The sequence below is a fragment of the Ranitomeya imitator genome, chromosome 2 (assembly GCF_032444005.1).
Source record: "Ranitomeya imitator isolate aRanImi1 chromosome 2, aRanImi1.pri, whole genome shotgun sequence".
Classification (NCBI taxonomy): Eukaryota; Metazoa; Chordata; class Amphibia; order Anura; family Dendrobatidae; genus Ranitomeya; species Ranitomeya imitator.
This window is the reverse complement of record NC_091283.1, coordinates 492402688-492426935: the sequence shown is the minus strand read 5'-3', so window position 1 is coordinate 492426935 and position 24248 is coordinate 492402688. Positions and strand designations below refer to the sequence as shown.

Sequence of the window (24248 nt, the reverse complement as noted above, 5' to 3'; positions counted from 1 at the left end):
GCCTGAAGGGCCTTCGATGACGTCGCGGCTTGTGATTGGTCACGTGAGCGGTCACATGGGCGGTCACGCGACCAATCACAAGCCGCGACGTCATCTAAGGTCCTTCAGGCGCTAATTCTTAGGAAGGAAGCGTCCGAGGGCGCGTCCGAGGGTGAGTATATTCCTAATAGGTATATACTCACCCTCGGACGCCCCCTGGTTCTAACCCGCAGCCTTCCTTCCTAAGAATCAGCGCCTGAAGGACCTTAGATGACATCGCGGCTTGTGATTGGTCGCGTGACGCCCATGTGACCGCTCACGCGACCAATCACAAGCCGCGATGTCATCGAAGGTCCTTCAGGCGCTCAATCTTAGGAAGGAAGGCTGCCGGTGAGAACCAGGGCGCGTCCGAGGGTAAGTATATCAATATTTTTTATTTTGATTCTTTATTTTACACTTAAATATGGATCCCAGGGCCGACCCCGACCCCGACTTTTCTATAGGATCGGCCGATTTCACTCGACCCGACTTTTGAAAAAGTCGGGTTTCGTGAAACCCGACCCGATCCTATAAAAAGAAAAGTCGCTCAACCCTAGTGACTTGTATATAAGGGAAAATTAAAAAAGGAGTTACATTTTTTTTTAAGTAAACCAAAATTAAATTTTTTATTAAAAATTGAAAATTTCAGTGTAATTTATGAAGGAAGCAATAAATGCCAAAAATTGGGGACTCAGAGTGACTCAGATATACCCTGTATTAGACATAAAGACTAGCCTATCGCCTCAACATACTTATCTAACGATCCCTGTTTACCCATACAAAATTTTATTCAAAATCAGGACCCTCGTATCATCTTTTCATACACCCTACATGCACTTAATAGTCCTCTGTGTCCTTACACATACTGGTTAGTTACTGATTCTTGCAGCATTACGTGAACTCCATATTCATTACATTGATAGCTGGACTGTACAATGAAAGCCATTGTTACCATCCACCTTTCCTGTCCCCCCTATTTTCTACTAGATTGTAAGTTTAATTATTATTCTGTAATGTCTTTTATTGTCTGTTCAAGTCCCCTCTAAAATGTAAAGTGCTTCAGAATATGTTGGCTCTATAGAAATAAAATGGTTATCATTATTATTAAGGAGGGCCTCATACATATTCTGTTCAAATTGTCATGTAGTGGTACTCCTAGACTCATGAAGTCTATGCACTAAGTGCAAAGTGTGCCAAAAATTATAAGCAGGGTCATCCATACACCCTTGAAGGCACCAACTGTAGTGCCTCATTCAAATATTGTGAACAAAGTGTAGTTGTCGTACTTTTAGATTCATAAAAGCTCTGCACACAGTGAAAAGCCTGCTATGTGCCTCTTCCCTTCTTATACAGTGTTAGCATTAAAGATGTCTTGTTCTCTAGGATTTTATGAACATTATTGTATTCGTTTAACGTTATGATAAAGTCTATGTGTTTCACATTTGCTTTGTACAAGATTAGGGAAAGATATAGAAGATAGGATAGGACAGTATTGGGAATAGATTAGGGTGCCAAAACAGAGTTAAGAAATGAGAGTGTCAGAATAAGCCTAGCTGGATTGTTGAGGCAATGAGGGACCCCAGGCTAAGCAGTGTGCGAGTGGTCAACATCTAAAGAAGTAACTATTCCAAAGAGGATCTGGGGCCTATGGCCGGAAGAGGATCCTGGACCTACGGATGACTAAACTGAATCCAAAAATTTTTTGGAATACTTTTTTGGAGCATTATATACTGCTGAAATGTAAAAAAAAGGTTGTCATACTGTATGGATGATTAATTGAATCCAGAAAAATGTTTTAATGCTTTTTTGGAATGTTATATATCACCGAAATGTAAAACAATGCACATAATATGGATGTCAAATTCAATCCAGAAAGATTTTTGAATGCTTTTTTTGAGTGTTATTAACTACTGTTATGTAACACAAAGCACGTAGTACTCTATGGATGACAATATATTAAATTCTTTCACCCCCCAAAAAAAGAATGTGGCCACGTGCAGCAGCTATGTATTTAACAATTAGCAATGGACTTTAAAGCCCTAAGCCCTGCCTAAACGCTGTATTCTGCCACTCTCCCTGATCCCGCAAATGTCCCTAGGCTAAATGCAGGAAGTATCTGATGCAAACAGCAAAGCACAGGATTATCCCTTAGAACAGTGTTTCTCAACGCCAGTCCTCAAGACCCCACAACAGGTCATATTTTCAGGATTTCCTTAGTATTGCGTAGGCGATGGAATTAATGCTTGAGCAGGTGATGAAATTATCACCTGTGCAGTACTAAGGAAATCCTGAAAACATGACCTGTTGTGGAGTCTTGAGGACTGGAGTTGAGAAACACTGCCTTAGATGGACTGTCAGTGTGAGGGTTCAACATCAGCACCAGTATCAGCATTAGAGGACACTGATTAGTTAAACTGTGCACAAACAAGCCTGGATAACTGCTCTCTCCCTCCAATCAGAACTGTCCCTGATCTGTTCATTGGCGTCAGTGAGCCAAGCTTGGCGGCGCCAGTCCTTTTATAACCTCTGATGAGGTAATGCGGTCAGCCAATCACAGTTATACCACTACCAAGATAGCTACGGTACTACAGTGACTGGCAGGCAATCCTCGTATGCTTATTGGCTGTGTAACAGACGCTAAATATGAGGGGTGGGGATTCCAGCTTCAAATCCGAACACCCAGATACTTGAGTGATATCCGAGTATCAACAAGCACGTTCGCTCATCCCTAATTATTATGCAAAGTTGTATAATTTAGGAAGATGAATTCGAGGTTGAGGGTTTAACAAGAAATTCTTCAATGGCAGAACATCAAAAATCCCCGAATGTCCTATGTCTTCCTCAGTGCAGTACTGCTTATGTACAGGAACATCAGGATCGGACAAGCGCCATCTGCTGTACAAATTGAAAAGTGCAGGTCTAGCTATTGTAAGAGAATAGTGACACTATGGTAGCAAATGATCAATGTGTTCGCAGTGAAGCTAGGGGGAGCTCTTCTCTGAAACTTTCTCCCTAAGCCTTTGTTAATGTGAGGTCTTATAATATAAAACTTTGATACATCGGAGATCTCTCCATTGTACCTCTTAGATGAGTATAAGGAATTACAGGCAAGAGGTCATATATTGTCCCTATACATATATTAGTGGCACATTCTTCATGTCTTTCTTTTTTTTAACCAGGTCGACCTTCCTCCATTTCTTTTCGTGCTAATTTGATGGGGTTCCCCGATCTGCCAAGATGGTTACGCTATACCCAGCGCTCTCCCTGGCACAGTGCATTTTTATATGGTACCCCTACCAAGCCTGGGAAGCATGTCATAGAGGTATAGAGAATTAAGTTGTGGAGTCATTGCGGTAGTCGCCTGCGTATTTACTAATTCCCCTGAAACCTTTCTCAATGATTGTCTTACAGTTAACTGTATACAACCGGGACACCTTCGAAATCTTTAGAGAAAAGATTATTTTTAACATTCTTTCTGCAACAGGTAAGTGGCTCATACTACAAGAAGCTGAGATCTGTGCTGCTGTATGCAGATCCCTTATAGATCTTGTCACTTCTTTTAATGAGGACCTGCTTGTGATCAGCTGATTGTGATATGTCTGCCAGTTGGAGTTGTCGGTAACCTTAACATATTTCCAGCAGCGACCCCGCAGGAGAAATGTAGTATTACATGACAAATATTTAAAGCCTGTTTTCAGTAGGTGAGCATGATTTCAGTAAGTCTTAGGATATGTGCACATGGTGGGGTTTTTTTCTGGCAGATTTTGCATGAAACCTACCTGAAAAAGGGCTAAAAAAAACATAAAAAATAATGATGATATGCAAAGCAATGTCAAATCGGCTGTGCATATAAGCCATTTTTTTAGCATTTTTTTTTTTTAAAGAAGTGACCTGACCATCCTTCAGATAACTTCTGCGTGGAAGCTGTCTCATATACATATATAAAATAATTTAAAAAAAATTCTGGCAGCAAAGATGTCTAAGGAGGCAACAAAGAAGAAGCTTCATTGTACTGGTGGACATAAACAGAAGAGGACCTCTGTACAAGAACAATATAGGGGCCTTTTTCAGTCCAATAGGTCATCATAACGCACAATTCCACCTGTTTTGGAAGTGAAAATAGGCCCCTTCCCTCTTGGGGCCTTGTGCGGCTGCACAGGCTGAACCAATAATATATCTGCCCCTGCTTCAGTGTATAAGATGGTAAGATGACGTATGCACATACCCTTCCAAGCCCTCAGGTGCTGTTGTCAGTGGCTCCATGATCTGCCTAAAATAAGGGAATATTCGAAAGAAGGCCCACATCTTTGACATTGTCCCTTACACAGCATACGCACTGATCTGTCAGAATTCAGAAGCAGGAAATTTACGCACCTGCTTAGTTAACAGTGAAACGCAGCCTAGATCTCATCTTCCAGGACCCCTGTGCATATTTAGCAAAGCTTATATCGTTTTTTTAGGTTTGGGGTATGGGAACAGATAAAGTCCAAAATCATATTGAGAGGCTTTGTCCGGGACTCAGATAGTAAAGACGTAAACTAAGGATAGGTTGTGAACATCAGTGGGGGGTTAGCCATGTATGTAGTCGGAAGACCTCAGCTCCACACACCATGTAGTGATCGTTCTTGGTCACCACAGCTCAGCTGATCCTTGGGGTGCTGGGTTTTTGACTTTCACCAATTTGATTGTGACAAATCATCATTATCCAAGTCTTGGACACCTCTTTAAGGATCCCTGTAGGCAAACTGATGCACTATGTCTCCACTTTTTAACACTGCATATCAGGTTATATGTGACATGTTTTCTAATGTTATTTGATTGAAAAAGACCCCACATATGGCCGAACCGTCGTTTAGTGTTTCTCAGTTATTCGGCTTCATTCCTTAGACATCAGAAGAGAGAAGTGCAATATTAATCATGTGAGCTAGAACCTGATGCCCCTATGCCGATGTGATAGGCGTAACAGCTAATATGTTGTTGATCTCCACCACTCGGTGTTACACGCTCCCTCTGTTATTGACCCATTCGTCTTGTTTGTTATCTCCCTGGTATTAATGCTTTCCTTAATTGTCCTATTTCAGATGCGCCACCTTCATATGAGGCTGAATTTCTGATTAGCAATGTGGATGTGGAAGAGATGCTCCCACCAGAAGCCCGCCACAACTTCCAGGTCCCTCTGCAGGATCTTTGGAACACCCAGCAACTTTCTGTCATGAACGTCACGTCAGCTCTGGACAAAGGGGGTAGAGTGCCACTACCACTGCCCGGACTAAAAGAAGGGTATTTATACAGATGAGCAAGCAACGATTCTCACAGCCCAACACAAATGGCTACTGACAATGAGATCTTACTGAGTCCAGAAGGCGGAGATCTGAGGAGCTGCGGATTAGAGGGATCAGTAAATTGTGTAATAGCTTAAAACATATTGGGGCACATTTATAGAGCACCAAACTGTGGCACATAATGCTGCATCAAGTTTTAGACCTATTTGTTATGTTTTCATGGTACGGGTACATAGGCCATGCTCAGATCAAAATACTCAGCTCAAACCTTGGGTCTCCTGTCCTGAGCCAACTGTTTATGGGAACACTCCTGCTGGTAGATGCCCTCAGTCCACCCAGAGAATGGTCACTTCTGGGTAGGCTTTACATAAACCCTGCACTTTTTCGACCCAGTAGTCTTGGGACGTTGACAAGTGACAACTAACCTTCAGTTCTTTGACTATCTCGGGGGCCACGTATTATTGCATTTACTCCATTGATGTGGATTAAAGTTAATTGTTTTGTGGTGGTTTTTGGGGTGCGCTAAAATTATTATACTACTCCATTCTAGTTTGGATCTTTAATTATTATTATTTAAGTTCATCTGGTGAATGTACGTGTTAATGTGGGACTAGGGGGTGGCAACCGTCCTCTGAAAAAATCATTTGGCTATTAGTGCCCGTATGGCTTTACATGCCCATACACTACTATTATCCAATAAATATACACTCCAGAAGAACACATGGATGGCGCTAATTAAAGAAAAAGGAAAACCTGCGTCGTCAGTGGTCTCTATTGTAGTCACCCACATGGCAGTTAAGGGGGCGTGAAAGTTTAGCTGAGATTATGAGGAATTACACGTTTTCAAATGACAATATTAACATTGTATTATAATGAAACGCCCCTTTAAAGGGGTTATTTGGGACTATTTAACGTTTTTACTGTTGACTTAAGGACTAACAGGCAGATATTTGCTAACTACCTGTCTGCTCTACTTGGCGTTGATATCTGCTGGCACAGAGCAGCTCTCCTGCCATGGATTCAGTGGCTTCTGCTGACGTCATGTTGACAGAGCAGTGGCTTCTCTTCCGCGCTCTCCTGTTAAATGCTGATGTCATGCTGATTGACAACATGATCTGCCCTGGCTAATTGTCAATCAGCATGACGCCAGGCTGTCACACCCCATCGACAGAGCAGTACAGAAAAGGAAGATCTGCTCTGTTAATGTGAATCAGCTGAATCGCCAGCAAGAGCGGACAGTGCTGGGTAGAGCAGGCAGGTAGTTAGCAACTACCTCACTGTTAATTTTTAGGTCTTTAGTAAAAAGAAAAAAAAATTCCTGGATAACCCCCATAAGAGAAATGATTTATTAGCAACGCTACCTAGAGTATTGTAGACACCAAAACATTATCTATTTTTTTAGGCTGGGGGCACAGCTACTTTGGATCTGATCGAAGCCAAAGATGGTTGTATGCGATGCAGCATAGTGGAAGGGCATGGGGTCGCACTAAAATCCGCCAGATACTATGACTGAGACATGCAAGCTGAAAAATCCATGTGTTGTGGCTTTGCTTGGTAATGAGTCCCTATTGTCCTGTATTACGCTGCAAGGTTGCACGGTCTTACAGCACTTGTGCCGTAGCCAAAGTCGCCATGTAGCACCGGCCTTAAAGCCTGCAACCTGCGTCTCTCCAGACGACGTTAAAGACATGTCAGAGTATGCTGAGACTTGTAGTGCTGCTGTAGCTTGAAAGCCAGAGGTCTAGACTGACCTTCCTGTTTACCAGCAGAGGTTGTACATCCAGCAACGTCCCTTTAATCCTCCCAGCAGCAACATCTGTGCAGTATTAAAGTCTGCGCTCTCAGAAAGTAATCCTGTGCCGCATTAGCCGTCATTAATGTCACTGCCATCCGCGTACGTCCGCGCTCCTGTTACTTCACAGGACGTGCCTTTAATTACATTCAGGGTAATGCCAGGAGTGCCATCTTCAAAGCGCATTTAGCATTTTCTAGTTAACATGTCATTGGAACTATAAGCCACTCAGTGAGGCTATGTGGGTCGCCTGTTTCTGGGAAAGCTGTGTGACAACTAGTACCAATGCCATCAATAACAAAGCACCCAGCTTTCCTAATCCCCTGAATAGCATTCCTGCCTAGTAATGCAATGGTATATTCCCTCTTTTTTATATCCCTGCTTAGCAAGGTCTGGGAGACATGGATGACGACACAAACGAGAGCTGTTATAGCAGACAATAGTTATCACCCAACTTTACCATTTTCAATTAGTAAATGATATCTTTCCAGCTGCATCCAGGCACCTCTAGGGGGAGCTAAGTGTGTGTACATTTATGCAGTAAGCACCAAGCTCAATAGGAGCTGTATACATCTGTATGTAGTGACTTCCCCCTAGTGGCAGCTGCGTGTAACTGCTATGAGAGTTCATTTCACAGACACCTTTTGTGTCCCTTTCTCCCATATGAGTAGACTAGTACGATTAAAGTTCCTTAGTAGATGTGGGGCTCCATTGGAAATTTTGCATTGGGTCCCATCAGTTTCAAGTTATGGAACTGCTGGTTACACTCCTAAATTTGCCTGGACTGTCCTAATTATTCTACTATAGTCCCAAATGTGGGTGGTCCTTCCTGGCAGGTGTTGCGAGCATCGGGGGCATTCTTGGGCAGGGCTTGGGGCAGGACTTAAACATCCTCCATCCCCCCAACACTAAAGTTGTTAATTTTGGACAAACCTGTAGGCCACTAACCTGCACATTTTAACAAACCATCTCATGACAATCCCCAACTGAGCAAACGTTGATACCAAAATCTAAAGATTTCACTACAACTAACCAGTTGCCTTTGTACAGTGTGTTTGTAAAGGTGGGATCTGTTGTACCCTTCCCTGAGTGTCTTTACGAGACCCAAAAGCCGCAGATCCAACAACAGTGCAAAGAAGGAAAGAGACCAGTGCTGTGTCCTCAACTCTTGGCAAATGACTTCAGCATAGACTGGTGCAATGTGACCTTGGTGAGTACCATGCGTAGTACTGCATATGGCCACCAGGTGGCGTAGGCTCACACAACAATTCACAAGTTAACAAAATGCATGTTTTTTTGTAAAAAATTATGCAGCGCTAATCTGTTGAAAAAATATGAATGTTTATGCGGAATTTGCTATGTAGCCAATTATTTCTTTTTATGCATAAAAAAAAAAAAAAATCTCAGGCCATCATAGAAAATTCCTTTAATTCATAACCAATCCAGTAATTCCAATAATCCAGCAGCCATTGTAACCAGTTAGTAATGTTCTCTGATTTAATAATTATATTTTTTTACATGCTTCTCTATCTCCATTTGATCATTCAGAACATTTAATAATCCGGAGCCAAAATATGACCTGATAAATGCCGAGCTTCCATTGGTTTATGTTACAGGTAGATGAGTCGGGATCCTCTCCTTCTCCTCGTAGTTTTCAGCAGCTGGAATGGGATGCGACATTTAATCCTCCTTCTAATGAATTAGGTGAAATTGACTACATACCGGATTACCTGCTGACAATGTTACTTCCTATCCTCATCGCTGTGTTGCTGTGCATCCTGCTTTCCTATATTATGTGCTGCCGCAGGGAAGGAGTGTAAGTACAGAGAAGCAAAATGCAAGAGTTGTGTTCTCCCACTGTCCATAGGAAATCATACTGCTGTATAAGGGCTTTGCCTATCCTCAATGTGATTTACCAGTAGAATGTGAGTTGGCAGGGGTCCGGATCAATTTCTGTCTCTTGGGCACCTCTATTTTAAAGATAGGACCAAAACTAGGAGATTGGGGAGACATTGTTACTTCATGAAGATGGTTGTGCCTAAGCTCAAGATGTAGACATACTGTAGGATAGTGGTGAAGATGAAGGGTATAAGGAGTAGCATCAGCGATTATGGTGAGACAGATGCTGTATGCGGTAGATTGTGGAAGATAGTAGGGATCATTTCATGGAGGATGTAGTAGATGGGATTATGATAATTAACATGGTGTTTGGGATGAAGGCACGGTGTTAAGGATCATATGATTAACATGGTCATAATGACTGGAGTGATGATAGAGATCATGATGATAGGTGTATGGTTAGGGATAATGATGGGTGACATGGTGTTAGGGATCATGATAACTGGTGAGATTTCAGGGATCATGCTGATTGGGGTGGTTTCAGGAATTATGGTGATTGGTGTGATGTGAAGGATCATGATCATTGGTGAGGTGTTAGGGATCACGGTGACTATTGTGGTGTGAATGCTCATGAAGATGGGATACAGCACTGTGATCAATGATGCGGTATTGGGTAGCAATACTCTATGTAAAGTCTTGTCTAAAGTCCACTTTAAGGGAGGATATTAGCGAAGGAAATGAGGATGTCGAGTCCATATGGGTCGAAATTCATGGAGGGAAAAATGGTAACAAAATTCTCATTGGGGTCTGTTACAAACCCCCAAATATAACAGAAACCATGGAAAGTCTACTTCTAAAGCAGATAGATGAACCTGCAACCCATAATGAGGTCCTGGTTATGGGGGACTTTAACTACCCGGATATTAACTGGGAAACAGAAACCTGTGAAACCCATAAAGGCAACAGGTTTCTGCTAATAACCAAGAAAAATTATCTTTCACAATTGGTGCAGAATCCAACCAGAGGAGCAGCACTTTTAGACCTAATACTATCTAATAGACCTGACAGAATAACAAATCTGCAGGTGGTCGGGCATCTAGGAAATAGCGACCACAATATTGTGCAGTTTCACCTGTCTTTCACTAGGGGGACTTGTCAGGGAGTCACAAAAACATTGAACTTTAGGAAGGCAAAGTTTGACCAGCTTAGAGATGCCCTTAATCTGGTAGACTGGGACAATATCCTCAGAAATAAGAATACAGATAATAAATGGGAAATGTTTAAGAACATCCTAAATAGGCAGTGTAAGCGGTTTATACCTTGTGGGAATAAAAGGACTAGAAATAGGAAAAACCCAATGTGGCTAAACAAAGAAGTAAGACAGGCAATTAACAGTAAAAAGAAAGCATTTGCACTACTAAAGCAGGATGGCACCATTGAAGCTCTAAAAAACTATAGGGAGAAAAATACTTTATCTAAAAAACTAATTAAAGCTGCCAAAAAGGAAACAGAGAAGCACATTGCTAAGGAGAGTAAAACTAATCCCAAACTGTTCTTCAACTATATCAATAGTAAAAGAATAAAAACTGAAAATGTAGGCCCCTTAAAAAATAGTGAGGAAAGAATGGTTGTAGATGACGAGGAAAAAGCTAACATATTAAACACCTTCTTCTCCACGGTATTCACGGTGGAAAATGAAATGCTAGGTGAAATCCCAAGAAACAATGAAAACCCTATATTAAGGGTCACCAATCTAACCCAAGAAGAGGTGCGAAACCGGCTAAATAAGATTAAAATAGATAAATCTCCGGGTCCGGATGGCATACACCCACGAGTACTAAGAGAACTAAGTAATGTAATAGATAAACCATTATTTCTTATTTTTAGGGACTCTATAGCGACAGGGTCTGTTCCGCAGGATTGGCGCATAGCAAATGTGGTGCCAATATTCAAAAAGGGCTCTAAAAGTGAACCTGGAAATTATAGGCCAGTAAGTCTAACCTCTATTGTTGGTAAAATATTTGAAGGGTTTCTGAGGGATGTTATTCTGGATTATCTCAATGAGAATAACTGTTTAACTCCATATCAGCATGGGTTTATGAGAAATCGCTCCTGTCAAACCAATCTAATCAGTTTTTATGAAGAGGTAAGCTATAGGCTGGACCACGGTGAGTCATTGGACGTGGTATATCTCGATTTTTCCAAAGCGTTTGATACCGTGCCGCACAAGAGGTTGGTACACAAAATGAGAATGCTTGGTCTGGGGGAAATTGTGTGTAAATGGGTTAGTAACTGGCTTAGTGATAGAAAGCAGAGGGTGGTTATAAATGGTATAGTCTCTAACTGGGTCGCTGTGACCAGTGGGGTACCGCAGGGGTCAGTATTGGGACCTGTTCTCTTCAACATATTCATTAATGATCTGGTAGAAGGTTTACACAGTAAAATATCGATATTTGCAGATGATACAAAACTATGTAAAGCAGTTAATACAAGAGAAGATAGTATTCTGCTACAGATGGATCTGGATAAGTTGGAAACTTGGGCTGAAAGGTGGCAGATGAGGTTTAACAATGATAAATGTAAGGTTATACACATGGGAAGAAGGAATCAATGTCACCATTACACACTGAATGGGAAACCACTGGGTAAATCTGACAGGGAGAAGGACTTGGGGATCCTAGTTAATGATAAACTTACCTGGAGCAGCCAGTGCCAGGCAGCAGCTGCCAAGGCAAACAGGATCATGGGGTGCATTAAAAAAGGTCTGGATACACATGATGAGAGCATTATACTGCCTCTGTACAAATCCCTAGTTAGACCGCACATGGAGTACTGTGTCCAGTTTTGGGCACCGGTGCTCAGGAAGGATATAATGGAACTAGAGAGAGTACAAAGGAGGGCAACAAAATTAATAAAGGGGATGGGAGAACTACAATACCCAGATAGATTAGCGAAATTAGGATTATTTAGTCTAGAAAAAAGACGACTGAGGGGCGATCTAATAACCATGTATAAGTATATAAGGGGACAATACAAATATCTCGCTGAGGATCTGTTTATACCAAGGAAGGTGACGGGCACAAGGGGGCATTCTTTGCGTCTGGAGGAGAGAAGGTTTTTCCACCAACATAGAAGAGGATTCTTTACTGTTAGGGCAGTGAGAATCTGGAATTGCTTGCCTGAGGAGGTGGTGATGGCGAACTCAGTCGAGGGGTTCAAGAGAGGCCTGGATGTCTTCCTGGAGCAGAACAATATTGTATCATACAATTATTAGGTTCTGTAAAAGGACGTAGATCTGGGGATTTATTATGATGGAATATAGGCTGAACTGGATGGACAAATGTCTTTTTTCGGCCTTACTAACTATGTTACTATGTAATATGATTGTTACTGTATTATTATACAACTTGTGTGAATTTATTCTCACACTTATTTTTTTTTTATTCCAAGGCAAAAGAGAGACGCTGAGGCATCCGAGTGAGTATCAGAACTTCTTTCTTCTTCTTTAAAGCAGCTCCCCAGCAATATTTTTTGCCTGTATAATATAGCATAGGCTAGCAATAAATAATGATGCAGAGGCTCCTTGTGAATACTTCTTTGAGTTGATGTGACATTTATACATATTTGCAAACTTCCACAGATCGTCCTGGAGGCTCTCAGGACAAAAGGGAGACTCTCCGGACTCCTATTTAAGCAAATCTCCCAGGCCATCATGAAAATGTCAGAAAACTACATTAATTTACCAATTTCCAAGGTTTCTTGTGCCACAGAGCCTCAGGTGGCATGGATGGGGGTGAAGAGAATGTAAACTTGGTGTGCAGCATTGAAAGGGGCATGCCCATGTCACACATTTTCACCAGCATGCTGTGTGTGACACTTAGCTATTCATCTCCCTGATGTTCACTATCTGTAGTTGGTGGATCACTATTTTTGATTTATTTTTCCTATCTGATGTGGTCAGGGCTCCCACCAAGAATTTTAGGGACACATTCAGGCAAAATGTTCAAGCCCCCTTGAGACTCACAGACATTTGACACATGTTAACTGAATGCTACAATACTAATCATTAATAAAAGAAAACCATAATACTAATATTACCACATGTGACATTTTACACAGGAGCTCTGTACATGGTATACAGTGTACAGTGTAAGTGTACAGGTAATACAGTGATATTATACATAGGATCTCTACATAGTGTATAGGTAATACAGGGATCACCAGTGACATTATACACACGATCTCTGTATATAGTGTCAGTGTACAGATAATACAGGGATCACCACTGACATTATACACAGCAGCTCTGTATATAGTGTATACTGTACAGGTAATACAGGGATCACCATCCTGCCCCCATCTCCCATATGTCCTCTCATTTTGCCCGCAGACCCCACATGTCTTCCCATCCTGCCCCTAGGCCCCATATGTCCTCCCATCCTGCCCCCAGGCCCCATATGTCCTCCCTTCCTGCCTCCAGTTCTCATATCTCCCTTCCTGCCCCCAGGCAACATATGTCCTGCCATCTTGCCCACAGGCCCTGTATGATCTCTCATCTTGGCCTCATGCAAAAAATTATAAACAGTTTCTCCTTACCTGGCCGTGGTCCAGCGGCATCCTCTTCCGTATCCATTTTGAGGCACGGATTCGCTAGTGCAAGGTAGTGACGTCATACGGCAGCGATGTGTCTAATTGAGTGGTGGCTATTAATTATTGACTGGTAGCTTCCTGCACAGCAATAGATTTTAACTGGACATGCATCCGAGGATGCATGTCCCAGTTACTGAATTTGCCGTATCCTACCCCTGGGCCCCTGTGAGCAGCAGCAAAAAGAGGGGGGCCTGGACGGGGCCCCCCTCCTCATTATGCTCACCAGGCTCCATATGCCAGAAAAGGCAGTAATGCCCTGATGGCGGCCCTGGATATGGTTCCTTTAATGCAGATTACATTTGCCATGACATTTGTTGGTTTTCTAAGATAGGAAGGGGGAGGAGTGGTAGAGAGCAGACTCTTAATAGATTTTACTTGCTATACTGTAACGTTTACAGTATAGCATGTAAAATCTGTTGAGAGTCTACGCTCCACCACAGTGAACCCTACCAAATGTTGTATGTCTGCGTCCTATGAAATACAACATCAGCTTGTTTCTTCTCCTAACTACATCTAATAGGTTTCTCCCCGTCAGCTTACAAGCAGAAGGCAGGGGAGCAGTGTGAGTTTGCATATCATAGGCTACATTGGATATTCTACACACAGGCATCATAACAGCACACTGTTTGTGGAGTATAAGCAGAGAAATTTGGAGGCAGAGATGGGTGCGGATGGGAAGTATCTGAGAGCTGCTAAGTGGGATATGATAGGTGATTCAGTCATCCAGTAGTTCAGAAATCAGAGACAGATTTCAGATCTTTTTACCGTATTTTAAGTGTCCTTAAAACCTCTTTACTTAAGTGCTCAGCTTACCAGGGTGCTCCTAAATTAGTTTGGGTGGCTACTAAGATGGTTGCAGTTAAGCTTTTTTGAGCTTGTGTGAAGAGGCAGGCTTGTTGACACTCCCTTGGTACCCAGCACTAGGGGCACATTCACATTTAGACCCACTGCAGTTCTGCACTGCTATCTAGAACCAGGCTCTGGCTCCAGAAGTTTCAATGTTCATTAAAGGTGGTGTTTTTATGATGCCACTCTATATTATACGTACTTTATGTGCCCATCATGTTGTATCTGGTTCTTACCATTGTATCATTTATCATGTGTGATGGCTTGTGCTTCACAGACTCCAGCTAGTTCATCAACAATCAATCTTCTCCAACACGGAAGAGCTACGGCATATGGCTTCCAACAGGGATGTTCCTCGACCCCTTTCCACGCTGCCCATGTTCAACGCCCGCACTGGACAAAGGACATCCCCGATGGAGTTTTCAGATGATAGCGCCCATGTACCTCTCATCCTGGCGCAGCAATAAATGTTCTCCAGACCCTTCACCAATGCTCAACAAGGTATATAGTATATACAGAGGATGAAGACAACCCTATGTGTGAGTGTATGAGGTGCACAGACAGTTTATGTTCTGTTGTATATAGAAAACACCACTCATAGAAAAATAATGGTGACCTGTAATGGTACATGTATTGACATTTTATATCTGCAATAGTGTGCTTACGTCTTTTACTCTTCCTAGGAAATGAAGTCATCTGGGAAGTTGATCTCTGAAGGAATTAATCCTGCAAAATGATGTTTCCTGCTATAGTGTATTTTGGTGTTAATGTAGTCAATGGTTACATAATAAGCTGCGAAATAAAGTTACCGCCGTCAGAATATACAGTATACCAGCTAAATACCCTTCTCACCTCTCTGGGACGCAACCTCTGTGAGATCTGAGATGGTGGTCATACTGGTTGTCATCTCGCCTTCCAAGGAACAGATATAGTTAACAATCAGCTTCGTCACATAGAAATAACACAGAATCACATAACATTTTACAATTTCGTTTATTAGATTATGGTATAATTTACAGTCAAGTGATGACAGAATAAGTAATAAAGGGATATTGTTACGACAAACTTTGCACTGCCATAAAAGCCTGGTTTGTAAGGTCCTACAGCAATCCTGATAATGGGGGTGCTCAGATATTATTCCCTGTCATGAGATCAATACCTATGAAAGTTTTAGGGTGTATATGCCATAGAAAACTGTTTGGAGGTCAGACACTATGGAACATTAGGTAATTATAAAAAACTGGAAAAAAAGAGAGAGGTGCCAGGACCAAGTTGCAACACTGTTATTAAGAACAATACTTTTATTGAATGCAATTTAAAAAAAATCATACAATATAATCAAAGCAGATGCCGAAAATGCAAGTACGGACAACAAAGACAATTGTTGGGTGAGCCAGTTGAAAATATCCATGATTATATATGAATATATGAATGGATATGACAAGATATGAATTATCATAGGGTTGGTTCATCAATGTAAATATTAAGGATTTCTAATTATTTAATAATGCAATGCAGGTAGCCAAGAATATATAAGGCTCAATAGCAGTAAGTAGTAGAGTAGTGGATCTATACAGGGGATTGCATAAAATATACTCAGAAGAAATCACAAGTACATGGATACGATCAGCTGACCCACCAACAGACCCGACACGTGTTTCACAACAGCTTCATCAAATCCACTACTCCACTACTTACTGCTATTGAGCCTTATTGCTATTGAGCATTACTGCTATTAAGTCTTATTGCTATTGAGCCTTACTTATTCTGGGGTACCTGCATTGCACTATTATATAATCAGAAATCCTTTATACATGTTCTCTGTTTATTACATGTTCTATATTTATTGATATGGGCATTAATGAACCAGCCCTATGGTAAATCATATATAGGTTATATATATTCATATATATATATTCATGGATATTTTCGACTAGCTCACCCTCCAATTGTCTTTATTGTCTGTACCTGCATTTTCGGCATCTGCTTTGATTATATTGTCTGATTTTTTTTTAAATGTCTTCAATAAAAGTATTGTTCTCAATCACAGTGTTGCACCTTGGTGGTGACACCTCTCTCTTTTCATATACATATCCATGTGCCTCATGGGAACCTTAACTATTTAGTAAAATAAAAATTTGGGCTTTTTCAGATTTATTTAATTATAAGAAACACCATGAATATAAAGTCAAGTTTGTTATGCAGATACTTTCCTTCATATGCTTTGTGTTCAGTGCTCATGTGATGTCCATAATGGTCCTCCCAGATATAATCTCACATAAGGGGGAGACCAGAGACTGAAACCTCCACTGATCCGGAGGGCAAAGCTCTTATCAGGATCTGTAACATAGTAACTGTAACATAGGAAACTGTAAATGGTCTTGTAAATTATTAATAGCTGCTGCTGTGAAAAACGGATTGTATACGGATGACAAACGAGCAAAAGATTTTCCGAGTTTTCTGTATTAAATTATGTACGATTTTTTTATAGGCTCTTGTGAATGTGCCCTTACAATGAAGTTCATTGGGGTTCAATAAGTTTTTTGCGGTTTTGACAGAAAAGAGCTATTTTTTCTGTGAAATGCAACCGAATCTGCAACAGAGGCATCTAAGGCTACGTTCAGACTAGCGTTGCGCGCCGCTGCGTCGGCGACGCAACGCACGACGCACACAAAAACGCGGCAAAACGCACGCAAAAACGCTGCTTGTTGCGTTTTCTTGGTCCGACGCTAGCGGCAAAAAAGACGCAATTGTTGCAAAACGCAACACACAAAAACGCATGCGTCCCCCATGTTAAACATAGGGGCGCATGACGCGTGCGTCGCCGCTGTGTCGCCCGACGCTAAGGCGACGCACACTAGCAGAACGCTAGTGTGAACGTAGCCTAACAGATTTGCCATTGCGGATGTGAACAGAGTCATACAATCCTGTAATTCCCATTCATATCAATGGAGAGTGACTGCATGTTGTCACCCCCTTTTCATTAACCATTGGGACTCCCTTGTTCTTGAGCCTAGCATGAGTTCCCCTCTAAGTTGACATTTAGAACATATCTATCTTCATTATGACGTATCATGACATATTTCTTAGTATTATACCCACTCAACTATTTCATAAGTTTATGTCTTATTTTGAGATACCCATAGTCATATCTACTGACAGTATGTGTGCTAAATTGAGTGTGCTATATCATATACATGTGCGGATGCTTACATATGGTCACATTTTGGGGTCTATGCTGTGACTACAACATCAGGACCACCTGTTTTTCTAGTGACAAAAACTTAGATTATATCAAAGAATGCTAAAGTGATCCAGGAATCTAGGTGAGGTGAGCAAATGTGGGCCCTGAAATGATAGCATTTTCACTATATCATATATTTATCTATAGTATGTATGTATGTATATATATATATATATATATATATATATATATATATATATATATATATAACACGCAAATACTTATCACTTAGGCAGCTCACATTTTTAGTCTTTGTACCTTATAGGGTTTCCTCCTCTGCTCCTTTTTATGCCACAAGGACTTGAATTGTCTTCTGAAATTCTCACCATTCTGGGTTAATGTTCTGGAATCATTTGTCCCCATGTGTTCCATCCTTTTTTGTGGTCTCCATATGCTCCATCTTTACCTTTCATCGTGTGATTCATATGTCTTTTCATGCCTCTGGAGTTGGCTTTACTTCTCCAGTTCTCTGTCAGTCTATGTCACTTGTAGTGTCTTCTGAACATTGGTTCTGTAGACTCAGCATCCCTTTCTGTATTCTCTGTTCCTCCTCTTCCTTTCTGGCTTTACTACACCCATTGACACTATTTTTCCTTTTCCCTTAAGTACTTAATGTAGACTGCTACATCTGTATAGAACCCCCTTATCTTGACCTTCTCACTTTCAAACCTCTGTAGATACTTCTAGACATACTTTGCTAGCATCATAGACCCTATAGAATCCTTTATCTCTACTGTAGTGCTCCTCAACCAGTGTAGACCCTATAGAATCCTTTATCTCTACTGTAGTGCTCCTCAACCAGTGTAGACCCTATAGAAACCTTTATCTCTACTGTAGTGCTCCTCAACCAGTGTAGACCCTATAGAATCCTTTATCTCTACTGTAGTGCTCCTCAACCAGTGTTTCCCTAGCAGTTGTCAAACTACAACTCACAGCTGTCAGGTTATGCTGGTAGGTGTAGTTAGCAACCAGTACAAAATTACATGTTGGTGGTGACTCCTCTAAATAAATAGCTATGCCTTCTCATAGATCCTTTTCCTGTCTATGTAAACCCCGCTACAACTTCACATGTACGCCTCTTTTTTTCAGGCTGTTAGAGCATGCTGGAAATTGTAGTTTCAGTGTCATATGTCGTAGATCTGTGATCCACACCCACCACATCTATGTCTCCTGGTAGACCCTTCTTCTATCTCTGAAGACCTCACACCCTTTTTACACAAAGACCAACTATTAGCAGATCCACAGGTTTGAGAGAACTTCTCTAAATCCACATCTTTGTTTCCCCTGTGGACCTTACTGACATCTCTGCAGTCACCCTTCTCTTTCTACACTTACAACTTTTTTTTCCAAGTTCAACATTATGGGTTTTAATCCAGAAGGGGAGCCAGAGATTACCGACTTCTACTACTATCGATTAACCACATCTATGCCTCCTAGATCCTTCTTTGTTTCAGAAGACTCTACTTCTACCTCTTCACTGTTCTTTGCATTTCTTGCTCCCTATAGAAAGTCTGTTTTAGTCTCAAAGCCTCAATAGTCCTATGATGCACCTTACCAGACATCCCTATGTCTTTGGCCAGATCCTCTCTTATTCTCCAAGTCTTCAGATGCTCTGCTCCTTCCTCTCTCGTCTCACTGGCCTTTGCACCTCTTTCCACTCCTGCCTCCCACACTGGTTCCTGTTTGTACAGAACACCCCACTCCCTCTCCGACATACACAATGTGTTCCCAGTGAAATACAACAAAAAGCCTTTTTATTTAGAAAGCCTGAGTCTAAAGTTCACATATGGAGAGTATCTACACTAGCTTCTCATCCAAACCACCAACGTCCTAGGAGGCAGAGTTTTTTTTAACTCTTGTTCAGCCAGTAAACTAACAGGGAATCCGGGTCTTTACAATAATGCAGTGTTACTTTACGTAAAGAAATTGTATGGGATGTGAACAAAGCATCAGCTGTGAATGGGCTAAGTTTCTCTAGCAAATCATTTTCATGGACAAGAGTGGCGCGTTTAAAAAAATGCAGATCTGGTTTTCTAATTCTGAACATACTCCCAAGATTGTAACCTGTTGACTTTGGGAAATGTTATAACTGTTGAGGAACTACATCACCCAGCATTCTCTTTCCTTAGAACATGATAAGCCGCTGGTTGTTTACAGTTTGGGTCTTCTCCATTCAACCACAAATCAAAATGTAGTTTCTGTTCTATGATTTTTCTTTTTCAGCCTATTAGATGTGTTACCTGCTAAATATCTATTGTGATCAGCCATTGTACAGCGTCACATGATTCACGGTTTTGGGTCTCACCTCTGAGCGGTGTACATGCACAGATACCTCCATCTATTTGCTACCTGGATGTCTCTTCTGTCTTACCAAAGGGAGTCACAGGAAATTCATATTCTGGAGAAAAACAATGGGATCTGCAATCTGAGGATAAGCAATTTATCTCTATTATGGAAGTACCCTTTTAAAGGGAACTTGTCATGTTGAAAATAATATCTGATCTGCATTCAGGATGATATAGAGCAGGAGAAGCTGATCAGATTGATATATAGTTTTATGGGAAAAGTTTCAATAATTCTTACATTTTATTCATTGAATTCCTTAGTGTTTGTATGTACTGGAGTCCAGTGGGCGGTCCTACTAGTAATTGACAGTCCGCCCTGTATGACTGCGCATGCAGAGATAGCTGTCAGTCACTAGAAGGACCACCCACTGGACTCCTGTACATACCAACACCAAGGATTTCAATGAATAAAATACAAGTTATACTGAATCTTTTCCATCAAACCTATATATAATCCTGCTCCGCTTCTCCTTCTCTATACCGTGCTTTCCACAGATCATACTGTATGGACAACTGGACAGATTCCCTTAAAATCATCCATAGATTTCAGTGCAGATGTCTAAACCAATACAATGAACAAGGCCAAGCCATGCGCTGCGTTTCTGTTACCCTGTGTGAGTATTGCCGTAAAGGGGCTGAATACAAATGAAAAGGTGCTCCTACAATATGACGGGTGCTGCTTAGGTCAAAACGAGGTGTTGTCGAATCACTGAAGTAAATCAACAATGTTCGTTTTATTGAGAAATATTAAATGAACAACACATTTTAGCACAGCACACGAGTGTACCTCTACAAGACTCACCTGATAATTTTGATAAAATATGCTGTTTTGAACTTGTTTCAATATTTGTTACTCCTTTTAGCTCCTTTGATTTTGCAAAAGAACTGTGGTTCTCCACTAGGCCCCTTCATTCTTCATATGGGAGGGGGACAATATTTAGGATCCTTACCGATCATGCATTGTTAATAAAAAAAAAAATCTGGAAATTTCTTCTAATGTAAAAAAAAGGGAAAATCTAAGTTGTCAAATGATAATAAAAACTTACCTATTGCCCTTGAGGTGGTATGCATTATTGTTCTAAAATTTACCCATGAGAAATGTCTCCAAAATTGTTGTTCTGCGCTCCAGCTAGACCTGGCATCTAAACAAGGATGGTCCGGTGTGGACTACAGAGAGAGATTGCTGGCTTCCGTTATTACTGATGGGAGGACCATTCTTCTACCACAATGCATTGTGGGAAGGTGGTTGACAACAGAGGCCTCAGACGAGTGTATGTGATTGAAATGGACATTAGCTTGTTTAAGGGGAACCTGTAAAATATATCATCCTTTACATGATAAAAAAAATGATCTTAAAGACATATAGGTCCCATCATTGCAGTTCCTCGATTCTTTAGCATCCATATCCCAATCCAGTTGGAGGTTGCCTTTTCATAGTAGGTCATTTACATGACTTGGTCTGTATCATTAATGTCAGGTCTTGTGTTCAAAAAATTCTGTATAATCCATACTAAGGGTTCTGAAAACAGCTAGTTCTATATAATCTATGCAATTCAACCAGCATGCGGTCATGTAGATGCCTTAGTGAAGAAAAAGGGTCCTGTTGACTTTATAAATTCCATGGATTGGGTCCTGCAGACAAATAGATGCAAGTTTTGTACCATCCAGGTAATGGGTTTTTTGGAAGCATTAGGTCTAGTCTTTGCCGTCTTTGGGGTATATTGCTCTGTAGGACCCCTCCTTGGTTGCTTGTGCCTCCTATCCTGGCCTTGGCTAATCTCAAATGTTCTGAATGTGAGAGTTTTTCATCCTTCTCATCAGGTGTCATCGCAGGGGTGGAGCTCAGGGTATAATGCCCCCATTATACCATGCTCTTCATACCAGAGAGTTGCAGGGAGACAAGGAATGCTGTGCATACGCTCTGCCTTCCTCCTCCCTTATACTACTGCAAACACACGGCCCTTGTATTTAGGTGGGGGAGCACTTTTATACCGTGTACGCAGTTCCCATGTCCCATATACTCTCCATTCAGTACAAAAATTGTCTACTTTTATTTAATGTCCTAGGTCAAGCTCTTGTCTTCGTATAATATATCATCAATCATTAGCACCTAGCATCCTGGAGTGAAATGTAATGAAATAGCTCCCCTAAATCGTTGTACAGAACGTATCCAATACCCTAAATTCTAACATTAACCTAAGACCTTTTCTTGGACGTTACTGGAGTGTAAAAAAAAATGAGCAAGATTAAAGACACTCATTTAGCCGAGGTGTAACTAGAAGATCTGAGGCCTCAATGCAGAATTTGAGGTAATTTATATTCTTGGTGTCTTCATATGTGACAGGAGAACTTAGCTCAAGGTTCGTGGTTAGACTGATACTTCTGCGTCCTCCAGCAACATTCAAAATTGGCTACATCTCCATTTATACATCTGTATGATGACACTTTTTCCATAGGGATGATACCTCAAGTTAGTTCTAGTTCCTCAGGACCCTATGTTGTGACCTCACTAAAAGCCACGTCACTGCTGTGGCCCGTGATCACGCATCCTGCTCATGTGTTGCATCATCCCGTAAAAAACTGAAGAATTCTATTAATGAGGTTTTCCCAAAATCAAATATTTTCTCCTATTTATTGATAGATCAATGGAGGTCTGACCGTTGAAACCTCCAGCAAATCCCAATAACAAGGCTTTGGAACCTCAAGAACGAGGCTTTGTTGAACCCCGTCTTAAATGGCGTGTGGGTATCCATATTTGGCCTACACCAGGGTTGTCAAACTGCATTCCTCGAGGGCTGCAAACAGGTCATGTTTTCAGGATTTCCTTGTACTGCACAGGTGATAATTTAATCACCTACACACATAATGATTGCAGCACCTTGTGCTAAGTAAACTCGCATGGATTGCGGCCCTCGAGGAATGCAGTTTGACACCCCTGGCCTACACTATATTGTGAATGGGACTGCCATAAATAGCTGAGCACTGTACTCTTCTTTCTCTGGCAGTCCTATAGACAATGAATAGAGCACCACTCAGCAGAGCATCATTACTGGGGATGCAGAGCCCCTTTTCCAGGATCGTTGTTGGTCGCAGCACCAGTGGTCATACCCAAGGATACTTAAAGAGTGCACAGGCATAGCATGAAGATGCTAGTACTATAGATGACATATGATGGTGGACAGGGGCTCCTACAGATTTTGCACTCTGGCTTAGAAGATTCAATTTATACTTAAAATGATGCCGCTAACTCTTTGTGCACCTGAAGTTGGCTGTCCTTAAGAGATCTTTGCCCCAAGTCTCACTTGACAACAAGGATCCCTTTGACTTTCATACACGACACCCTTCACAATAATCCGGCCCAGATTAATTCCCAGCTCGGTATCTTTAATCAGCGCTGTGACTGCAGCGTGGGATCTCTGTACTCTCTCGCTGTCTGCCAGATTGTTGTGGGATTGAAAGGAGAGAAGGGATCAGATGGAGAAAAGCTGCTGCTGCAGAGAGGCTGAGCTGCAGATGTGATACTTAGAATCATTTTTCAATCTGATTTTAATGACATTTTCATTGCAATTTGCAGCCCACCAATATATTATTACTTGAAAAAGTCATCTTTCAGCTAGTTGTACAGTACTGTCCCCGTTTTTGGACTGAGGGTCCTGCTTTACATTGATATCTTTCAGTTTTTCTCTTGAAATAGTATTATTACAGTACAGTATAAGAAAAGCCACATTGACTTAAAAATCTGAAAACTAACCAATCCACAAAAGACAACTTGAAAAAAGGTGCAATTTTTTGATGACTTTGTTGCAAATAAAAAACTCACTATTTTTTCCCCCCAAAATTTTTCAGTAATACAATGATAAATTGGGCCCTGGAAATTTGTGCGTATATATCCATGCATACCTAATGAGAGCAGCCATATGACTCATTGCACGGTGAGGTTTTTCCTTACTCATATACATACACTGTGTGCAGAATTATTAGGCATGTTGTATTTTGATCACATGACACTTTTTATACGTTGTCCTACTCCAAGCTGTTCAGGCTTGAGAGCCAACTACCAATTAAGTAAATCATGTGATGTGCATCTCTGTAATGAGGAGGGGTGTTGTCCAATGACATCAAAACCCTATATAAGGTGTGCTTAATTATTAGGCAGCTTCCTTTCCTTTGGCAAAATGGGTCAGAAGAGAGATTTGACGGGCTCTGAAAAGTCCAAAATTGTGAGATGTCCT

At 41.3% G+C, this 24248-nt stretch overlaps 1 protein-coding gene across 2 annotated transcripts in view; it reads left to right on the top strand.

The window, feature by feature from the left end:
- SGCA (sarcoglycan alpha) overlaps nucleotides 1-21074 on the top strand; it is a 37579-nt gene extending 16505 nt beyond the window's left edge. Inside the window, exons 3-10 of one of the 2 annotated variants that reach the window (XM_069751456.1) lie at nucleotides 3198-3340; nucleotides 3430-3502; nucleotides 5100-5298; nucleotides 8143-8302; nucleotides 8709-8908; nucleotides 12382-12408; nucleotides 14705-14813; nucleotides 20376-21074. In XM_069751456.1, coding sequence (XP_069607557.1) covers nucleotides 3198-3340; nucleotides 3430-3502; nucleotides 5100-5298; nucleotides 8143-8302; nucleotides 8709-8908; nucleotides 12382-12408; nucleotides 14705-14813; nucleotides 20376-20423 — 959 coding nt within the window. In that variant the 3' untranslated portion in view covers nucleotides 20424-21074. Of the gene's footprint in view, nucleotides 1-3197; nucleotides 3341-3429; nucleotides 3503-5099; nucleotides 5299-8142; nucleotides 8303-8708; nucleotides 8909-12381; nucleotides 12409-14704; nucleotides 14929-15110; nucleotides 15248-20375 lie in introns of those variants that run through there. The other variant, XM_069751455.1, reaches the window with a different exon arrangement.
- Nucleotides 21075-24248: the final 3174 nt, after the last annotated feature.